This window comes from Molothrus ater, chromosome 3 (assembly GCF_012460135.2).
Source record: "Molothrus ater isolate BHLD 08-10-18 breed brown headed cowbird chromosome 3, BPBGC_Mater_1.1, whole genome shotgun sequence".
Classification (NCBI taxonomy): Eukaryota; Metazoa; Chordata; class Aves; order Passeriformes; family Icteridae; genus Molothrus; species Molothrus ater.
In genome coordinates this window covers 30928174-30944806 of record NC_050480.2, presented here as the reverse complement: position 1 = coordinate 30944806, position 16633 = coordinate 30928174, and the positions used below count along the sequence as shown (strand labels likewise).

The following is a 16633-nucleotide window of genomic DNA, read 5'->3' as shown; positions in this document are numbered from 1 at the left end:
ACCAAGACCCCTTTAAGGCGGAAGGATACAATGTGCCGTGAGGCTCCCCCCTCGTTCCGTGCCTATAAAAAGCGGCCGGTGGGAGTATCTAGCTCTTTCGCCGGTCCCTCACGCCCGAGACGGTAGGGACGGGACGGGGAATGGGACTGGGCCTGATGCCCCCACCGCCCCCTCTCTGGTGCTCATGCCCTGAAAATGCACTGAAAACAGGCATGTGTTTGTCTTGTAGATGCCCGAGAAAGTGCAGCATGAGGAGGAGGATGCGGAGACCTTCGCCTTCCAGGCGGAGATCGCCCAGCTCATGTCGCTCATTATCAACACCTTCTATTCCAATAAGGAGATCTTCCTGCGGGAGCTCATTTCCAACGCCTCCGACGTGAGCCCGGGCGGGAGCGGGCTCCTTCCTCTGCCGGGGGGTCGGGGTCGGACTGCTGTCCTTGCAGGGGTGCCCGGGGAGAGGCCGATTCCTGGCTCTCCGGGAAGGCTTGTGCAGGGAGGGGTGGAGGAGGCTGTCGAGTAGGGAGGCCGTGTCGAGCATCCCTTTCTCCCCTAGGCCCTGGATAAGATCCGCTACGAGAGCCTGACCGACCCCTCCAAGCTGGACAGTGGGAAAGACCTGAAAATTGACATCATCCCCAACCCCCGGGACCGCACGCTGACCCTGGTGGACACTGGCATTGGGATGACCAAAGCAGACCTTATCAACAACCTGGGCACCATTGCCAAATCTGGGACCAAAGCCTTCATGGAAGCCCTGCAGGTGGGTTGCCTTGGGCTGCATGGGTTCCCTGGGTCACAGGCTGGCACTGAATGTACAGATAATAAATAAACATTGTTTGCCATGGGAAATGTTGGCCTACTCAAGTGTGCTTCCCCCACCTTTCCAACACCAGGGAGGAGCTGAGGAGCTCAGGGTAGAGCTGGTTGCCTGTTGGCACTTGCATGTTTTTCTCAGTGTGCTTGACCCAGTTCTCTGCTGCTGTGAATCAGTCACAGACATTTTCTACCTCCACCCTGGTGTTAGCAGGTGCTCTCTGCTTTCACAGGCTGGCGCAGACATCTCCATGATCGGGCAGTTCGGTGTGGGTTTCTATTCTGCCTATCTGGTGGCTGAGAAGGTGGTTGTCATTACCAAGCACAATGATGATGAGCAGTATGCCTGGGAGTCATCAGCTGGGGGCTCATTCACTGTCCGAACTGACCACGGTGCGTACTGTACAAAAAGCCAAGCACGTTTTCCTGCCAGCAGCTCCCCTTTTGCTGGTGCTCCCCAGAGCTGTGCTGCACTGTCAGTCACACTGGTTAATGCTGGCTGTCACATACATTGAGGCTGGAGGAGCTGGTCGCGCTTGCTCTCTGCCCTGAAATGCTGATATTTCTCTCCCCACACTGCAGGTGAGCCCATTGGACGTGGCACCAAAGTGATCCTGCACTTGAAGGAGGACCAGACTGAGTACTTGGAGGAGCGTCGTGTGAAAGAGGTGGTGAAGAAGCACTCCCAGTTCATTGGCTACCCCATCACGCTCTATGTACGTAAGGAAAGGGCTGTGGGAGCCAGATGGAAAGGTGGAGGCAGGGGTGGGTGGTGTTTGAAACAGGAGCACACAAAAGGCCCAGTGTATGATCCCTTTGGGTCCCTTCTGTAGTTCTTGGGTACTGAGCAGTGGTGCTCTCAGCTTCTCTGGCCAAAGGTGGTTTGAGGCTGAGGGCTTACTGGAGGTGAAGGAGGTGGGTATCCAGCCACACTAAAGGCCCTTGATCTCTGCAGCTGAAGATCATCTTAAATCAGCCATGGAAAAAGGAGGGTTCCTGCCACTTTCTCAGACATAGCTTTTGGTTGCATGATGAGGGACTTTTGAGGACTGGTTCCAAGAGTTTTCATTCCAGATGATACACTTCTTTGGCTTTGGAGGATACCATTTTTCTCATCTAGAGCTAAAGGATTCTTGGTAACTTGGGACTAAACCTGACTATTGCTTGTTTCTTTCTCCACAGCTGGAGAAAGAACGTGAGAAAGAGATCAGTGATGATGAAGCAGAGGAGGAAAAAGATGAGAAGGATGAAGAGTCAGTGTCCAAAGATGAAGAGAAACCCAAAATTGAGGATGTGGGCTCTGATGAGGAGGAGGAGGGAGACAAAGGCAAGAAGAAAAAGACCAAGAAAATCAAGGAGAAATATATTGACCAGGAGGAGCTGAACAAGACCAAACCAATTTGGACCCGCAACCCTGATGACATCACCCAGGAGGAGTATGGCGAGTTCTACAAGAGCCTCACCAATGACTGGGAGGACCACTTGGCTGTCAAGGTGGGTGCTGGGCTACCCTGCCTTTCAGGGAGAGGCCCCTTTCCAGCCCTTATCCAGAGTCACCACATGATTGTGCCTCTGTGAGACTGAGCACTCTCAGGCCACTTGGTGATGGAGCAACCTGCACTGTGACTCCCCTGCAGGTGGAAGGATTGGCAGTGCCAGTCCATAAGCAAGACAGGAGGATGTGGGGTCTCAGAGAAGCACTGACTTCTCTGTCCAAGCCTGCTGTATGCCAGAGAACCTTGGCACACAGGGGAAAGTAGGCCTGAGCAGAAGGAAATACAGGCTGCTTGGATGCTAGAGATGTTGCTGTGCCCCCTTGCCAGCCTCAGTGCTGAGGAGTGGCAGTTGAGCCTCCCTGCTGTGGGAGCTGGAGAAAGGAGAAGTGAAGCACCCCAGCAACTGTTTTTTTTTCCTGGTTCCACAGCACTTCTCTGTGGAAGGGCAGCTGGAATTCAGGGCCCTGCTTTTCATCCCACGCCGTGCCCCTTTTGACCTCTTTGAGAACAAGAAGAAGAAGAACAACATTAAGCTGTATGTGAGGCGAGTCTTCATCATGGACAGCTGTGACGAGCTCATCCCTGAATACCTAAGTAAGAGCCCCCTGCCTCAGCCTCCCAGTGCAGAGCTGGGATCCCCACAGCCTGTGGTTCCACTTCCAGTACAGAGGGACTGGATGAGGCGCTGGGTGGTGTGGGTGCATAGCAGTCAGTGTTTTAGCTCTTTCCTTGCTGTGTTGAAGCTCAGAATCCTTAACCTGACACCTGTTTTCATTCCCCCTATGCAGACTTCATCAGGGGTGTTGTGGACTCAGAGGACCTTCCTCTGAACATTTCTCGTGAGATGCTCCAGCAGAGCAAGATCCTCAAAGTGATCCGCAAAAACATTGTGAAGAAATGCTTGGAGCTCTTTTCTGAGCTGGCAGAAGACAAAGAGAACTACAAGAAATTTTACGAAGCTTTTTCCAAGAATCTGAAGGTGAGTTGGGCACTCTACCCCTGGAGGAGGGAAGAGCCCATGACCCATCTGCTTGAGGAGCAACCTTGTTCCTATGCTGTATCTCCTCTGCATGGATGTTAGGATAAAGGGAGTGGAGCCTGTGAATGCCTCGGAGTGCCTTTGTGGGCACCTGCCCCCTCTGGCTGCCCTAGGCCAAACACTCAAATGATCAGGAGCTGGGCAGATAGATGGCTGTGCCTCAGGGGCAGCCAAGTGCACCTAAGTCCTGTCCTGGAGACTTCATGCATCTCTTCTGTTCCCAGCTGGGCATCCACGAGGACTCCACCAACCGCAAGCGCCTTTCGGAGCTGCTGCGGTACCACACGTCCCAGTCAGGCGAGGAGGTGACTTCGCTTTCGGAGTACGTGTCCCGTATGAAGGAGAACCAGAAGAGTATCTACTACATCACAGGTGAGCCAGAGCTCCTCTGAGCCTAGCAAGGTAGATGCAGGTAATCTGCATGCGAACCCTAATTTAAAACACTTCCTGCTGCCTTCAGCAGGTCATCTCTGCTGAATTACAGCTCATTCCTGGGGACTGCAGAAAAGGCACCGTGCCAAGAACCCTGGCTGCTGCCAGTTTTATTTTAGGGGTCCCAAGTGACTGGTGGTGTTTGTCCTGCTGTAACCAGCTCTTACTTCTTGGTGATGTTTCATTTCTACCCTCCACAAACACAGGGGAGAGTAAGGAGCAGGTTGCTAACTCAGCCTTTGTGGAGCGTGTGCGGAAGCGTGGCTTTGAGGTGGTATACATGACAGAGCCCATCGATGAGTACTGCGTGCAGCAGCTCAAGGAGTTTGATGGCAAGACCCTGGTATCAGTCACCAAAGAGGGGCTGGAGCTGCCTGAGGACGAGGAAGAGAAAAAAAAGATGGAGGAGAGCAAGGCCAAGTTTGAGAACCTCTGCAAACTTATGAAGGAAATCCTGGACAAGAAGGTGGAGAAGGTGAGATGGGCAGGGAGCTTAGCCCTGTGCTGGAGGGAGGAGGGCTGGGTCCTCCGTGCTGCAGGTGGGGGCCCCCGCTCAATGCATGCCTCTCATCTCCTGCAGAGGAGCCGCTAGAGGAGACTGGAGGTCCCAGCATGCACCATCTTGCTCTAAGCAGCCAGGCTGCAGGCGAGGGGCACTGACCCAAATACGTGCATTGATGGGAGAGGGTAAGTGTGGGAAACATGCAGTGGGTGCTCTAAGTGCTGGCTGAGCTGTCCAAATTAGTCTGCAGCAGTCCTGGAGCTGCTTGGAGCATCTCTGCTTGCTTTGGGGTGTCCCCAGGTGAACCAGGGGCAAAGACTTGGGCTGTAGTGTGCTGTGGCTGGGCCCAGTCCAGGGCTTATGGGGGCCTTGCTCAGCTAACCCTTGGCTATGTTGGCAGGTCACCGTGTCAAACCGGTTGGTCTCGTCCCCCTGCTGCATTGTCACCAGCACCTACGGCTGGACAGCCAACATGGAGCGCATCATGAAGGCTCAGGCACTGCGGGACAACTCTACCATGGGCTACATGATGGCCAAGAAGCACCTGGAGATCAACCCTGACCACCCAATTGTAGAAACCCTTCGCCAGAAGGCTGACGCTGACAAGAATGACAAAGCTGTTAAAGATCTGGTGGTGCTGCTCTTTGAGACTGCTCTGCTGTCCTCTGGTTTCTCCCTGGAAGATCCCCAGACCCACTCCAACCGCATCTACAGGATGATCAAACTTGGGCTTGGTGAGTATCCATGCCACTTCTCAAGCCTGCAGCAGGCCTGAAAGCAGGTTAACTGGTCAGGCTGGTGTCTTGGGGCACGGGGAGGCCAGTAAGGGAGCCATGCTGCTATGGTGTGCTGAAGTGGCTCGGTACATAAGGTGGCCAGGAGAAAGTGTAAACCTGGAACAAGGTACTTCAGGAGGGCTCAGAACTCTGGGTGGACTGCCCTGTTGTCCACAACACCAGGAGCCACCACACCAGGATGTTCAGATGACAAGCTGACACTTTTTATTCCTTCAGAGTAAATGTGAAAGTCTGTCATAGGTTAGGTGACCCATCTGGAGAAACAGCTTGTGCTTGCACACAGCCTTTTCCTCCAAATTCAGCTAAAAATGTAAGTCAGAAGGTGCTGTGGCTTGGCACAACTAACTTGGTAACTCTGTGCTGCCTAGTCTCAGTAGGAGTCAGGTGTTCTGTTAGTCAAATTGCAGGTAGGGGGACTGTATGGTAGTACAATTTTCTGTTCAGAGTATACTGAAACAGCAACCTGCAGGATTTGAAACTGATGAGCTCTAGAATCTTGCAACTGCTTTAGTTGTGACTTGACTGGATTTACTTCATTTTTCTCTAGAGAAATGCTCATGGCTTAAACCACATTCTCCTGGCTTAAACTCCAGGCTTTGTGATGCTGGGTGACAAATGTTTTGTAGTTAATCTTAATTGGCTAAGGAGTGCACTCTAATGGCATAGGTAGTATCCATATACTAGTGTAGATGTTACTGGGAAGATGCTACTGATTCAGGATTAGTGCTGGAGTTGACAATAACTTGTAACAATGTTGACTTGCAATTATTAGTTTTTAGCCTGGAGGAAAGGAGACTGAGGGGTGACCTCATTGCAGTGTACAGCTTCCTCACCAGGGGAAGCAGGGGGGCCTGCATTGAATCTTCTCTGTGGCGACCAGTAACAGGACCTGAGGGAATGTAATGGAGTTTTGTCAGGAGAGTTTTAGGTTGGATATTAGTTCAAGGTTTCTTACCCAGAGAGTGGTTGGCCAAGGAACAGACTCCCCAGGGAAGTGGTCACAGCACCAAGCCTTCCAGCATTCAAGAAGTGTTTGGACAACACTCTGAAGCACACAGTGTGATTGTTGGGGCTGTCCTGTGTAGAGCCAGGAGCAGGACTTCAATGATCCTTGTGGGTCCCTTCCAAATCAGAATATTCTGTGATTCTGTGGACTATTGGATGCTAATAGCCTCATTCCTCAGGCTGGGGGTAGGAAGCCAGGTTTGCTCTGGGAGAGGCTGTACATCTAGGATTAGGTGTCATCTGGAGGCCTTATCTCTTCCTTTCCTCCCCTCTCCCAGGCATAGATGAAGATGAGATGGCTGCAGAGGAGCCCAGTGCAGCTGCCCCTGAGGAAATCCCCCCTCTGGAGGGAGATGAAGATACATCCCGCATGGAAGAGGTAGACTAAAGGAGGAAGGCTTTTCCTTCACCTGCCAGACCCCTGCTCTATCATGTTTGCTTAGAAGATGGTCTGCTGCCACCAGCTGCTACTGACTTCTTGGTGGTGTCTATTCCTTTGGCTCTGTTTGGTTGGGGTTGTTTTTGGCAGGGTGCAGGAGGGCACGATTCCCTGTTTGTTAGTAGTGATTCAGGTAGCCTGAGGCCTGTCTGTTCTGTGTCTTTCTGCTTGTGTAGGAACAGCTGATGGGGAGTGGAGGTGTGAGGAGGCATCAGGCCTTCCCCTCTCTCCCGTTCATGGAGTGTCCCATGTTACCAGTAGGCATCAAACTGTCCTTATTCTACTGGGGTGGGAGAGCCCTTCCTCCAAACTGCTGCCTCCCTGAAGCCCCAGGATAGCATAATGTATTTTGGTTGGGTTTTGTTTGATTATTTTTCTGGAATTTTGTTCTACTGGAATTAAAGAATTGATGATTTACATGGTGGAGTCCCTTGTGTTTCATGGCTGCTCTGCTGAGGAAAATGTCTCAGCCTCTCCCGGGGGCACTGGACTCTGCTGTGTAGGTCTGTGCCCTGAATGCTTGCTGAGCCCTGCTTTAGGAGATCTTTATCTCTTCCATGCCCTGGCAGGATGAAGCGGGTGGAAGGAACGTGTGACCTGCTGTGCAGGTGGGGTCATCTCCAATGAGCAGTAGTTCTCCACCTGGAGAGCTGCATGACCCCCAGCCTGGGAGCAAATTTCCAGTCTGTGTGGGACAGCTGGCTGAGCTGTGCCAGGCCTGAGCTGCTGCTGGCAGGTTTGACCTGAGCACCTCTGGGGCAGGACAGTGGCAGGAGCCATCGGCCTGTTCCATTGCAGTGTGGAGCAGGGTGTGGAGTGACAGCTCAGGACTGTAGTCAAGCAGCCTCTCTTCAGCTGTTGGGCCAAAGACTCAACTCCTTTCCTCCCACCTCCAGCCTGCCCTTTTTGGCCTTCTGCAGCCATTGGGTGTTGGGCAGTATCTGCCTTCTTTCCATCTGTGTCCTAGAAGAGAAGCCTGGGACATCACCTCTGACTGAGCTGCCCCTTGCACTGAGCTCAAACTCTGTGAGGTTTGTCACCCCTGGCCACAATGGCCCTTGGGGTTTGTCAGAGAAAAGTGACACTTAACTTCTTGTGCTGCATTAAGTTCTTTTGCTGCCCACATGCCAGCTGCCACAGGCACAAAATGGAATGGCCTTTAGCAAGTATCCATCTTCAACAGGGAGGCAGAGCCTGCTGGAATCCCTTGCTGCACACCAAGACACTGACTGTGCTGCCAGTGTGGCAGCTGTGTGGGTGTAGTCTGCTAGGACAGCGGTGGAGCTGAGCTAGCAAATTGTTTAAAACCAGGATTTCTGTCTCGATAGCAAGTATTGCCAAAGAGTGAATCAGTAAAAATTAACTTCTTAAGTTAATGTCCTGGGTTTTCTTTTTCCACTAATGTTTTGTTTAAATCTACATTTAAATTAGAAAGGTTATCCCATTGTATCCCATTCCTAACCTGGAAATGTGTTTTTTTGTTTTTAATCAAAGGAAATCACATGTCAGCAGATGGTGAGTGCAGACATTTGGGTGAATTTGTAAGGCAGGATGAAAAGCTGTGAGGTTGTACAGGCACCTCCAAAAGCTCAGAACTAAAAAAGGAGCACTGGTAAAACTGCTGGAGAGCCAAGTGCTCTGAAGCCTGGGCTGTGCTCAGCACCAGCTCTGGTATCCCTCCAGGCTCAGCTAAGTCACCACTGTCCCTAGTCTCCTCCTCTGTTTCCCTTGTAACCCTCACCTGAGTGTCCCCTTTCCCTAGCTGTGTTAGGCCCCAGCCCTTTCTCTGACCCCATATTCACCCTTGCCCACACAGCTTTTCACCAGGCCTCCCACATGTACCAGGAGGATGGACCTTCCACACCTCAAGCCTCTCCTGGCTCTGGCTGCTGCAGTACACCCCAGAAAGTGCTGCAGCACCGCTGGCCCTGGCTGGCACCTGCTCAGCAGGCCTCTGTATCACCTCTGGGAATTCTTTAAGTTGCACCATGCAGAGAACCTAGGAGCCAAACTAGGCTCAGGCTAATGGCTCCTTCAGCTGCCCCCCAGCACAAGCAGCATTCCAAACCTGGCTGTGCTCCCCAGTTGAGTGTGCAATGATCTCCTGTCAGGCCCTTGGAGTGCAACCCTGGTTGATTCCAGCCTTGGCAAAGACAGTGAGAGGCACCTGTATTTGGAAAGACAACTCTGCTGTCCCAGAGAGACTAGGGACACAGGAAGAGTTGGAAATCTCTTCCCTCCTTCCAGGTACATGGAAAAAAACCCCAACATTTACGCCCATGGCACTATATGCAGCATATTTTTAATTTAATAAAATAAAAAGAGAAAAAAAGTTGCCTTGCAAAAGTACCAAAACCTGCTGGTTTGTCAGTCAGGTTGTGTTGACGAGAAAAGGATTGACAGATAAAACCCAGGCTTGTGGGGAAGAACAGCTTTCACTGCTCCATCCCCAGCTGTCTGTGGAGCAGGAACAAGGCACCGCAAGCGGGCTCTGCCCTGTGTCCCAGCCCTCCAGGCACAGACTCTGGCCAGCCCCTGGGAAAACCAGGGCCAGTGCCTCCAGCTGGCAGGAAAAAGAGGGCTTCTTTGTGCTTGTCTGAATGGCAACTGCAAAGCCCAGAAATCACAGCACTGAGGGACCCCGAGGTGGTGCTGGGGCTTCTGGGCAGTGCAGCCTTTGGCCTGTAAGAGCAGCAGATGTAACCAAAAAGCAACCTCAAAGGACTCGGCAAGCCTTGGGAACTGTCCAGCTCAGGTACTGCATAAAAATCAGCCTGGGCTGAGGAGGCAAAGAAAAGTGTCCTGGAGCAGGGGTAAAGGATTGATAAAACCAAACTGGGAAGTACTGGCTTTCACTGCAGTGCCCTCCCAGAGCAGATCCCAGGCCTGGGGTAGGACAGGCTGGGAGTCCTTCCCTTGCCTGTGCCTGTACTACCCAGAGCCCCTCCTGGAATGGAGGAAGAGCACTCCCCACCCTTCGATGGGCTCAGCTTGGGACTTGCCTCACTCAGAGGTGTTTCAAAAAGAAACCTAGTGTTTTGCTTGCCCTTTCCTCCTGCCAAGCTCTGTAGTACTGACAGAAATGGAGGAGCTTTAGCCAGAGGCAAGACGGTGCCAGGGAAGAGTTCCCTTGTTCATCAGTGACTTTGGGGAGAAGCCACAAGACAGAGGTGGGGCAGGAATACCAGCAGCCCCATGCTGGTGTGTCCCCAGGCCTGTGCCTTGGCTGTAAGTCTTTGACCTATTAAGGCAAATGGAAAAGTTTGGACCTGTGTCAGCCCAGAGTGCTTCCTGGGCTTGTTCCAGCCCCTTTCCCAGGAAAAGCAGGTGGAAAACTGAGTCACTGGTCCTGCCTATCCATACTCCACTCTTCTTCTCGGTGGGTTCTGAGAAATCCAGCAAATGCCTTCAAGTGGAGGCAGGACAGCAGGCATGGCTTAAATGCCATGGCCTCAGCTTCCTTAGACCTTTTGAACAGGGCTCTCGCCCGGCGGGAGCTTCTTACTGCGCTTCTTCATGCGGCTGCGGGCGTAGACACGCAGGAAGAGGGCCATGAACACAACAGCTATGCCCAGCCCAGCCACCACAGTGACAGTGTGCCCGTAGATGAGGCAGGAGAGGAGGATGGCAAAGGCCTGTCGGAGTGTCATGATGATGGTGAAGACAGCTGCCCCAAACTGGTTGATGGTGTAGAAGATGAAGAGCTGGCCGCAGGCGGAGAACACGGAGAGCAGCACGGCGTGGGCAGCGAACTCCGAGTGGCGGGCCATGAAGCGCAGCGACTCCAGCAAGGCACCCTGCTCCAAGAGCGAGCCCACGGTGAAAAGGCAGGAGAAAACATTGACACCAAACATCATCTGCACGGGAGACATTTTGTAGGTGAAGAGAGCGTCCTGCCAGTTGGAGGTGAAGCTGTCAAAGATGATGTAGCCAGCCAGGAGCACTATGCCAGAGAAAGTGGTGACAGTGGACACCGTCCTGTTAGGAGCGCTGGAGAGCAGGAACATGCTGACCCCCACGGAGATGAGGGCAGCAGTCAGGTACTCCCAGTACTCATAGCTCTTGCGTGACACCAGTTTGCCCATCATCATCACTGGGATCACTTTGGAGGCCTTGGCCAGCACTTGGGTGGGGAAGCTGATGTATTTGAGTGCCTCATACTGACACCAGCTGCTGAGGATGTTGGAGAGGGAGGCAAAGGAGTATTTGTACATAGGAGCCCCATGGCGTGGCTGCTTGGTCAGGGCACAGTACAGACCAGCCACTGTGAAGGCCAGGATGCGGTTCATGAACACGAGGAACTGGGAGTCCTTGAACTTCTCTCCAGGGTCTGTTTCAGTGGCACCGTACGTTCTCGTCATCACACGCTCCTGGAGGACACCCCATGTGAGATAGGAAACCTGCAAAGCAGCAGGAGCACAGGCAGAGTCAGGACCCACAACAGCAGTTGCCAGCAACAACAGGAAGAACAGACCCCAGGAGATCCTTGCTTTCCCCATGTTGGAATTCAGGACATCCCTCTGGCTGTCCTGGATTGCCTGAACCCCTGCCAAGGGGCTCAGAGACCTTGGCACAGAGCCCAAGATGCCTCTGACTTTGATTATAACCCACGGAAAAAATTACCAACCTTATATGAGGATCTGCAAGCCACGAAAGTCTAAGCAGAATAAGCTTAGACTTTCTAAGACTTTCTTAGTCTAAGAAAGTCTAGACTTTCTAGACTTTCTTAGACTAATGTCCTGTCTAAGCAGGACATTAGTTTGGCACAGGATGAAAAATAGATTTTTTTGGGTTTTTAGAATGGGGGTTCAGGAGGCAAGATGGAGGAATCTGGGTATGTCCAGTCTTTCTTCTTCTTCTTGGCCTCCAATTTTCTGCTGTGATGCTGCCACTTTTGGATTGTTTTAAGGTAGAAACTCACTGTCTAGCATAGGTGATAGGTACTGGGAAGTTATGGTAAATAAAGTACATGTAGTTTTTAGTATAAAAGATAACACCGCCCCAAGGGTGGCCAGTGTGCCTCTGTCTGACCTGCTGAACGGACCTTGGCAGGTCAGAGAAGGAATTTTATAGATAAACAATAAACAACCTTGAGAATGAGAACAGAAGAATTCTGACCCCTTCTTTGACTGCCAGGCTGGGAAACAAGACTTTCTAACGCATCTCAGGGTCACTCTACCCAGCAGAAGTCCTGAGATCCCCAGCATTGCTCACCCTCTGCATGGCAATGCTTCCCTGAGACACTGGGAGACAGGACCACCCCCCACTCCACCCATTTGAGGCAACCTGCTGATCCATGTGGTTACAACCAGGAACATACTGTTCCAAAGCACAGCTGCTCAGTGGGCAGGGGAGAAAAGCCCACAATGCAAACATCCTGGTGAGAGTGAACAGTTAGCTTTGAGCTGCTTTAAGCCTGTGGAACCAGACTGACCAAATCAGGGAGCACTACTGATACACAGCTGCGGTTTTGGTGCCAGCTCCCTGCGGCAGGTCCTGGCAGTTTTCCCAGTGGCCTCTGCATTGGTTTTCACTTCCAGCACCCTAGGCCTGGTTTTTACATCCAAATCAATTCTAATTTCAAAACCAGCAGACAAAACTGTCCACGAGGGATGATCACTGTCGTGGTTGTCATCTCCACTACTTTTGTTGCAACACCAAGCCTCTCACAGAAGTAACAGACTTCCTCTCACCACACATCTTCCAAGAAAGTAAGACAGAGAGATGGAAGAATTTGGTGGCCCACAGCATGTTTGAATAGGCTGGGGGAGTAAGCCAGAGAGTGAGTTGTTTCCTGGCTGCAGGACACCTCAGTTTTTCTATCTCACTGCCCACACTGCTATTTCTTGTCCTCATAGATCAAAAAAGTTGCCCTTCCTAATGATGCTCAGGCTGTGACTGAGACTTGGGGAATCTAAGATTTTAAATTCCTGTTTATCTGTAGCTGAATTAAGTATTTTCTCTCCAGTACTCAAATTCAATCCATCAAGACAGAATGCATCAGCCCCAGGCAGTGACCCTTGGGGGAGCCTGGGATAAAAGAGGGCTCAAACTATGTGCTAATATGGCATGAGAGCCAGAACAAAAGCAGCCTTAACAACCTGCTGAATCACAGAATTTTCAGAGACTCTAGAGGACTGTGATCAGACAGACAGGATGCTCCAACCCAAATGACAAAAGCTAATCGGACCTCCACAGCTCTTGGAGGTGGAGTGTCCTCTCCCCTCCTCCAACCCTGTATTGATCAAGGACAGCATTGCATGCTTGGTCTCCAAGGAACTGACAGTCACTAATGCACTGGCCCCTTCCTCCTTCCAGAATGGGACAGCCACACATGCACAGGACCCCTACCTGTAGACCAATAGCACACAAGAGTAGCTTGAAGATCTGTCGGGCTGTGGAGGACTCTGTGGGCTCTGCTCGGGGTGGCAGGGAGCCATCATCCTGATGTACAGACTTCACCTCAGAGCCAAACACACATGATTTGATGACAGGGAAGCAAATGCCTCTGCCTGAACAGGATAAAAGAAGATGGAGACATAATTAACCAAAGTCTGGGCACCACATGCTGCACCAGCCTGAGGTGAAGCCTTCCTCCTCACTAGCCTCCAGATCTGCTAGCACGGGGGCCTCAGAGAAATTTGTTTCAGGATAGCAGCTGGACAGCACTGGGACACAGCTCTGTGAGAGGCTCACGCCTGACAATGCAGGTTGAGGAAGGGAAGCTCCCGCTCCTACCTGTCTCCAAGTAGTTCCTTCTCTTGAAGTACTGGATGAGGAGGAAGCCTGGTACCACAATGCTGGCATAGCCAGCAGCATTAACAAAGAAATGGAAGAGCCAGAAGTCCCCCCACGAGTCCTGCAGGGCAGGGGCAATCTCTTCACCTGCAGCCATCATAGGGCGGGAGGCCAGCAGGAGGGGAATGCAAAATCTGCGGAGAGAGAAAGAGGCAGGTGGTGGGCTAGTGGTACCTGGACAGCTCCACTCCACATGCCTGTAACACCCACCATCCAGCCCGATCCTCATCACCTGTAATACGGCCACCTGGACCCACTGCAGCGACAACAGTGATGCTGGCAGCACACAGAGCAGGAAGAGTCCTCTGGAGCTGAAAAGCACAGGCCAGACATCTGTGTTTGCTTCTGGTAAAGGTGGTTGCTCTGGAACATGTGGACTGAGAACCCTGGATTCCCAGGATTAGAGAGAACACTGCTGTAACCATCTGGTTTTGATTACACTCTTACTCCAAATGTAAGGAGCACCTCACACCTCACCTTTATAAGTTAACCTTTAGCACAGCTTTTGGGTGGAAAACGAAAAGGTCACTGAACATAAGAATTTACTCCTACCTAGAAGCTCATGTTTCAAGCCTGTGGCAATGAGCAACCTTTCTCTGGAAGCAAACAGTTCAGAGTTTTCCCCTCCAGCTACACCAGGTGAATGGAAGAGAGGCAGGGTTTGGGGCTGCCAGCCTCCCCCACCTCCCCATGCAGCCCTGGAATTGTGCCAAGGCATTCCTCACAGCTCAGAGGAAATTACCAGGGTTCACCCACTTGACAAAACACAGCCAGAAAGCAAGACTGGAAAGGAGCTTTCCTACCAGCTGTCTGGTTGGGATTTTAAAAGGACTATGCAATGAGGTATAGCTGATATTCTTCAGCTGTAGCTGTAGGAAGTGATCTAGCCAGCTTTAAAACAGCTTTAACAGGCCTTGAAGGAGTTCTTCCCTTCACTGTTCTCTCTCTCACAGAGGCAGACCTGCAATATTCAGGGGTACCAGGTACTCAACAGAATGAGCAAGCAGGCAACAACTTCCTACACCCAAGGCCACCTGCATCCCCCCTCACAAAGCAAGCTGCAGATTCCTGCTATCAGGGTAGAACATTTCCCTGGTCCATGCTACATCCCTGCCCCAGTTCCCTCAATTGAAAAAGCCTCCCAGTTCCTTGGGGACCAGGTGAGAGTGCTGTGGGCTGGCTACATAAACACACACCAGAAAAGCTCCTGTGACTGAAAGGGACACAGATGTTAATTCCGCCTCCACCTGAAACAAGCGAGTCAGAGGAATTTAGGCCCTATTTAGGGGTGTACCTGGCCCCAATGTTGTATAACTGTGACCTCTAGTAGCCCCCACACGAAACTTACAAACAGAAATTTACAAACTTAGGGACTTTACTTAGAAAATTACAAACTTTAAGGACTTTAAAGGCAAGAAAGTCCCCTGCCATTTCATGAGCAAGCGCTCCCATCAACCTCTTGGGAAAGACCTCAGGGACTTTTCTCATCCTCAGCTACTGTGGCCAGGCCCTTGGAGTTCAATAACCTGACCAAAGCTGGGGCTGTGTTTCACCCAGAAAACTCCCTTCTGTGACATAAAAGACATAGAAATTCCCAGACCAGGGAGAGGTGCACAAGGCTAGGGGTGGATTTCTTTGCCTGCTTCCTACTCCTCTGTCTCCCCCCTCCCTGGAAAAGACAGTCTGACCCCTCCACTCAATCTCTCCTGCTGCAGGCTGTACAGATGCTGTGGGATGCAAAACCAGGGCTCAGTGCTCCTGGGTTTGTCCGTATTAAGTAACCGTGGCTGACGGTGGGGTGCAGAAACGCCGTTCACTTTTGCAGAAGTCAGATATAAATGACAGGGTCTGTTGCCACATTTGCAACTTGAGAGGGACTGTGCAAGCTCCATTCAGCACGACTGCGCCTGCTGTTACCCAGCCAGCTTCTGCAGCGCTGCCATGGGCGGAGAATCAGCTCCGCTCTCCCACAGCGACCGTGAAGAGGAGGCTATGGAGGGACAATGGCTCTCTATGCCTGCGCTACAATTCCCAGGCCCCGAGAGCTGACTCAGTGCAGCGCCCCTGCCCTCTCTGCCCAGGCTGGGAAGGAACAGGGACGCCAGTGTTACAGGTAGAAAGCGGGGGGGCTGAGCAGGGAGCATGCTGAGGCATGAAAGGAGCCTTATTCTGCGGAGCAGCCCAGGAGCCGAGACAACGGAGCCGGCCGCTGCTCCCCTGGGCACTGCAAGGGCAGCTCTCAAAGACACCGCTTCAGAGCCGGGCTGGCAGCCAGCCCTCTGCCCGGCATGGACAGTCTGGGTCCCGGCTCTGAAAAAGATCCCTGCCTAGAGCCTTGATACTCTTCAGCGCGCCTCCAGCGCCTGGCAGGGCTGAGGTCAAATGCAAGCTTGGAGCTGACAAGTCCATACTAACATCTCGTGTCTGCTCCCTGAGCCGGTCCCTGCACGCAGCCGGGTCGCAGAGCTGCCTGCCCCTGTCCCCCCAGGACGGACAGCCGCCTCTGCCCGGGGGCCACAGCAGAGGCACGGGCTCCCCGCCGCTCCACGCCGCCCGTGGGGCACCCCCGCCCCGGGCACGGCGCAGGGCTCCCGGGAGGGGCGAGCCCTACGCCTACCGCTCCGGGGCTCCTCTGCCCGAGGCTCCGGCGGCCCCGCGGGAGAAGCAGCGAGCGGCCGGGTGCGGGACGAGCGTGGCCCCGGCGCTGCCTCCCTGCCCGGCGGCCACGTTCGCAGCGAGCAGGCCGGCAGCGCGGTGCAGCCTTCGCCGGGAGCTGCCGCCCGCGGGCCGGCCCGCCCTCCGCTCCCGCCCCGGCCTCGTTACCCACCTGCAGCCCGGCCCGGGCCCGGTGTCGGCCGGCTCCCCTCGGCTCCGCTCCCGGCGGCGGCGGCGGAACCCCGCCCGGCGGGCGCGCTGCGCGCCCCACAGCGCCCCTGCCGCTCCGGAGGGAGCGCGGCCGGCGGGGCGGGGCGGGGCGGGACGCGGTCACAGGAGCACAGGATCAATCAGGCTGGAAGAGAGCTGAGATCATCGAGCCCAAGCGATGACCGAACAGCACCATCTCAGCTAGACCGTAGCACTGAGTGCCACAGCCAATCTTTCCTTACACACCTCCAGCGAAGGTGACTCCACCACCTTCCTTGGCCTGTCTATTCCAATGTCTCATCGCCCTTTCTGTAGAGAAATTCCTCCTACCTAAATCTCCCCTGGCACAGCTTGAAGCTATGTCCTCTTGTCCTGGCACTGGTTGCCTGGAAAAAAGGCCGATCCCCACCTGGCTACACCCGCCTTTCAAGGAGGTGTAGAGAGCGA

At 53.1% G+C, this 16633-nt stretch overlaps 2 protein-coding genes across 4 annotated transcripts; one reads left to right on the top strand and one right to left on the bottom strand.

The window, feature by feature from the left end:
- Positions 1 to 52: 52 nt before the first annotated feature.
- Positions 53 to 6940, top strand: HSP90AB1 (heat shock protein 90 alpha family class B member 1). Of its 2 annotated transcripts, none has more exons than XR_008508257.1 (12): positions 53 to 122; positions 230 to 376; positions 554 to 760; positions 1047 to 1206; positions 1396 to 1529; positions 1996 to 2307; positions 2738 to 2903; positions 3098 to 3288; positions 3573 to 3720; positions 3987 to 4255; positions 4361 to 4467; positions 4683 to 4793. XR_008508257.1 is itself a non-coding variant. In XM_036381342.2 (12 exons), the coding sequence occupies exons 2-12, from the start codon at positions 230 to 232 to the stop codon at positions 6470 to 6472; spliced, it is 2178 nt and encodes a 725-aa protein (XP_036237235.1). In that variant the 5' UTR covers positions 53 to 122; the 3' UTR covers positions 6473 to 6940. The 2 variants fall into 2 exon arrangements, 1 of the variants encoding a protein (XP_036237235.1); XM_036381342.2 differs by lacking the exon at positions 4361 to 4467 and adding an exon at positions 6363 to 6940 and having other exon boundaries at positions 4683 to 5016.
- Positions 6941 to 8793: 1853 nt separating this feature from the next.
- Positions 8794 to 16212, bottom strand: SLC35B2 (solute carrier family 35 member B2). Of its 2 annotated transcripts, XM_036381343.2 has the most exons (4): positions 16149 to 16212; positions 13262 to 13455; positions 12875 to 13035; positions 8794 to 10923 (listed from the first exon to the last, which is right to left on the bottom strand). In XM_036381343.2, exons 2-4 carry the CDS (start codon positions 13419 to 13421, stop codon positions 9985 to 9987), a joined length of 1260 nt encoding a protein of 419 aa, XP_036237236.1. In that variant the 5' UTR covers positions 13422 to 13455; positions 16149 to 16212; the 3' UTR covers positions 8794 to 9984. The 2 variants fall into 2 exon arrangements, with proteins under 2 accessions (XP_036237236.1, XP_036237238.1); XM_036381345.1 differs by lacking the exons at positions 12875 to 13035; positions 16149 to 16212 and having other exon boundaries at positions 13262 to 13412.
- Between the last annotated feature and the right edge of the window lie 421 nt (positions 16213 to 16633).